The sequence below is a fragment of the Leptonychotes weddellii genome, unplaced genomic scaffold (genome assembly GCF_054177405.1).
Source record: "Leptonychotes weddellii isolate Sample4059 unplaced genomic scaffold, ASM5417740v2 HiC_scaffold_18620, whole genome shotgun sequence".
Classification (NCBI taxonomy): domain Eukaryota; kingdom Metazoa; phylum Chordata; class Mammalia; order Carnivora; family Phocidae; genus Leptonychotes; species Leptonychotes weddellii.
Genome location: NW_027771065.1, coordinates 1 through 3,810, shown reverse-complemented (window position 1 = coordinate 3,810; position 3,810 = coordinate 1). Strand labels below are relative to the sequence as shown.

At 49.1% G+C, this 3,810-nt stretch overlaps 1 protein-coding gene across 1 annotated transcript; it reads left to right on the top strand.

The window, feature by feature from the left end:
- Nucleotides 1-6: 6 nt before the first annotated feature.
- LOC102746793 (tenascin-X-like) lies at nt 7-3,795 on the top strand (the record flags this gene model as incomplete). Its single annotated transcript, XM_081810132.1, has 3 exons — nt 7-183; nt 1,785-2,081; nt 3,466-3,795. Coding segments are annotated over exons 1-3 (691 nt in total), but the record flags the coding sequence as incomplete, so codon positions are not given.
- Between the last annotated feature and the right edge of the window lie 15 nt (nt 3,796-3,810).

Below are 3,810 nucleotides of genomic sequence, written 5' to 3'. Positions count from 1 at the left end.
ACTTCGACTCCTTCAGTGTCCAGTACAAGGACGGGGACGGGCGGCCCCAGGTGGTGCGTGTCAGAGGTGACGAGAGTGAGGTCACCATCGGGGGCCTGGAGCCGGGGCGCAAGTACAAGATGCACCTGTACGGCCTGCACAGGGGACAGCGCGACGGCCCCGTGTCCACCGTGGGCGTGACCGGTGAGTGGGGGCGGGGCCTTCAGGGCTGGGTTGGGTAAGGTCTCAATGTTAGAGCCTTCAGGGTGTCCTCCCCTGGAGAGCCAGGATCCTAAAGCCTCACCTAACCCACGCTTCATCCAGTAACATGTCCGGACAGGCGTGAGTTGGGCTCAGGAGGCCCGAGTGCCAGTCCTATGTCAGAGTGGCCCTCGGTTGGAAGGCTCTGAAGTAGTGATACACTGACCCATTTGTGGCTTTCCGCTTTTCCGGGAAACCTGGAAAGATCTTGCTTTGGTGGTTGGGGCAAATGCCACGAACTATTCAATCATCCAACAAATATTTATTATATGAGATTCAACCTTACACATGAAAAGAAAGAATAGGATCATGAACTCCCATATGTCCATTGCCCTGCTGCAGCCTAATATTCACTGCTGGCCAGTCTGGCTGGTCCACACCCCACTCGCTACCTGCCATCCTCACACTGCCATGTGTGCTTAGAACAGCTTATTGAGATATAATTTGCATACCATAAAATTCACCTGCTTTAAGTTTGCAACTTAATGATTTTTAGTCAGAGTTGTGCATCCATCAGCACTATCTAATTTTAGAATTTTCTCTGTGGAACTCTAACACTATCTCACTTTAGAACTCTACCTCTGTAGATTTGTCTTTTTTAGACGTATCATATAGATGGTACGGTATCATACAATAACATGCTCTTCTGTGTCCGGGTTCTTTCATCAAGGTCCTTTTCGGGGTTCATCCATGTTGTAACGTGTAGCAGAACTCATCCCTGTACAGCCAAATAGTATTCCATTGTATGGATATACTGTTGCAGAGTTAGTAAACTCATCCCAGATGCTCTAGACTTCATCCCATACTTCATGGCTTCATATTTAAGTGTATTATTCTTTTTAAAAAGACTATTTAAGGGGCGCTTGGGTGGCTCAGTCGGTTAAGCTTCCGACCCTGGATTTTGGCTCAGGTCATGATCTCAGGGTCATGAGATCGAGCCCCTCACCGGGCTCTGCGTTAGGTGTGGAGCCTGCCTAAGATATCTTCTCTGCCCCTCCCCAACTCATGCACACACTCTCTCTCTCCCTAAAAAAAAAAAAAGTATTTAAAAATAGCCACAACACCGTTATTGTACCTTTAAAAATGAACAGTCATTCATTAAAATCATTAAGTATGTAGGGAATGTTAGTTTCCTGGTTGTCTCATAAATGTTGTTCTCTAATTTGTTGCTGGGATCAGGTCCAAAAAAAGGAGAAAACATTGCAATTGGGAGAATTGGAATTTTAGATAGGGTGGTCATGATTGGCCCTGAAGAGGTGACATTTGAACAAAGACTTAAAGGAAGTGTAGACATGAGCCATGCAGACATCCAGGGTCAGAATGTTCACACAAAGGGAATGGTCAATACAAAGGCCCTGAGGTAGGAGGCTGCCTGGTAAGTTTGACAGACCATGAAGAGACCACAAAAAGACTGATGTTAAGCAGAAATGGATCTTAAGTTAGGCCTACACAGCTGGCCCACCTTCTGGTCTGAATCCAGTAGAGCCAGGGCCTCAACTAGTTCTTCCAGCAATAGGAAAGGTTCTGTTTGCATCTATTCCCAGACCCCGAAAGGGAGCCCCCTACCAACATCCTTCCGAAGCCACACTTGGGAGAGCTGACCGTGATGGATGCCACCCCTGACTCCCTGCACCTCTCCTGGACTGTCCCCGAGGGCCAGTTTGACCACTTCCTGGTCCAGTACAAGAACGGGGACGGGCAGCCCAAGGCGGTGAGAGTGCCAGGGAGTGAGAACCAGGTCACCGTCTCAGGCCTGGAGCCCAGCCACAAGTACAAGATGAACCTGTACGGCTTCCACGGTGGCCAGCGCATGGGCCCGGTCTCTGCTGTCGGTTTAACTGGTGAGTATACAGTCGGACACTGGGCCCTGCCCTAGCTGGACTCAGTTTCTCTTTTATGTCGGTATTCAGGTGTTTTTGTCCCACTGTCCCTGAGACTAGAGTCTCCCAAGCTCCTGAGAATGATTCTGCTTGTGTCTTTACTCCAAGCCTTTGGTGTTGCCCCAGCCATCTTTCCCTTTATACACAGGCTTTATTTATTTATTTTTTTAAATTAATCTCTACATCCAACATGGGGCTTGAACTCACAACCCCGAGATCAAGAGCCACGTGTTCTACTGACTGAGTCAGTCAGGCCCCCCCACACACAGACTTTTTGGTCCTTGAAGAGGCACAGCACCAGGGAAATAACACACTCAAACAGACCTAGGGTTGACCCTAGCCTCAGCCCATTCGAGCTGTGTTACCCCAAGAGAGTCACTCAACCTCTCTGTGCCTCCCTTTCTTCATTTGTAAAGAAGGAAGAGGAAGAAAATTAGTTTCTGAAAACTCTTAGGATGAATTCTCATAATTATCATTGATTTCAGTGGGTAAAATGGTATGTGTTTTCCAACCCAGACTGATCCCCCTTTATGCTAAATGAACCCTGAATCCTGCTACCATGGCTGCTTTTACTTTGATGGTTAGTATCAGTCGTATGTGCAACTTCACAAGGCACCTTCCCTTCATTCATTATTTGCTAACAGGGCCAATTGTTGCTTTTGTTAAGTTCTTTTGGAACTATTACCCTTTGATGCTTAAGACCTGGTTCCCAAACAACAGATAGGAAACAAGATGATTTTGTAATTCAGCGATTAAGGAAGAATGAAACCCTATGTGGAACAGAAAAGCCAAAAGAAACCTGGGGGTGTGATGAGTCATCTGTGCCATAAATTATGGAGAGAGCAAATGCAAGGTCCAAAACCACCCAGGTACAAAGACGACCTCGTGTCTCATCTCTTTGGCCTCCACTGTGAAATCTAAATTTGTCTCTAAAAATGCTCAGAAGACTTCTCAACCAGAGAAGGTATTAAAGGAAAATACTCATGAAGTAGAATTTCCAAACCTTAGTAGATATACCTCCTGATGTGACCTGTCTGGTATGCTTGGCGGTGTTAGGAAGCCTTAGTTCTGTCCCTCTGTGCAGATTTGCTCTGCGGCTCCCAAGGGCTCAGCGCCCGCACACACAGAACACCATGGCAGTCCCGACGTCCCGTCATGATGTTACCACGAGAGTGTGCTCTGTCCCTTGGTCACTAACATTCAAACCAGGGAGATGATGTCTTAATCCTGGGGGGCTAGCATCCAGGCTGCAGGGACTTGGTGTGTCTGGGAGAAATCTAAGTATCCTTTACTGGAAGGGGGCCCACGAGGCACGTCCACACATTCTCTTTGTCTCCTGATCCAGCCCCAGGAAAGGACCACGAAATGCCAGCCCCCACAGACCCACCCATCACAACTCCCCAGCCTCCCACCAAGCCCCGCCTGGGGGAGTTGACCGTGACCGATGCCACTCCCGACTCCCTGCACCTCTCCTGGACTGTCCCCGAGGGTCAGTTTGACCACTTCCTGGTCCAGTACAAGAACGGGGACGGGCAGCCCAAGGCAGTGCGCGTACCGGGCTATGAGGATGCGGTCACCGTCTCAGGCCTGCAGCCAGACCACAAGTACAAGATGAACCTGTACGGCTTCCACGGTGGCCAGCGCGTGGGCCCGGTCTCTGCCACTGGGGTGACAGGTGAGTGGATGCCGG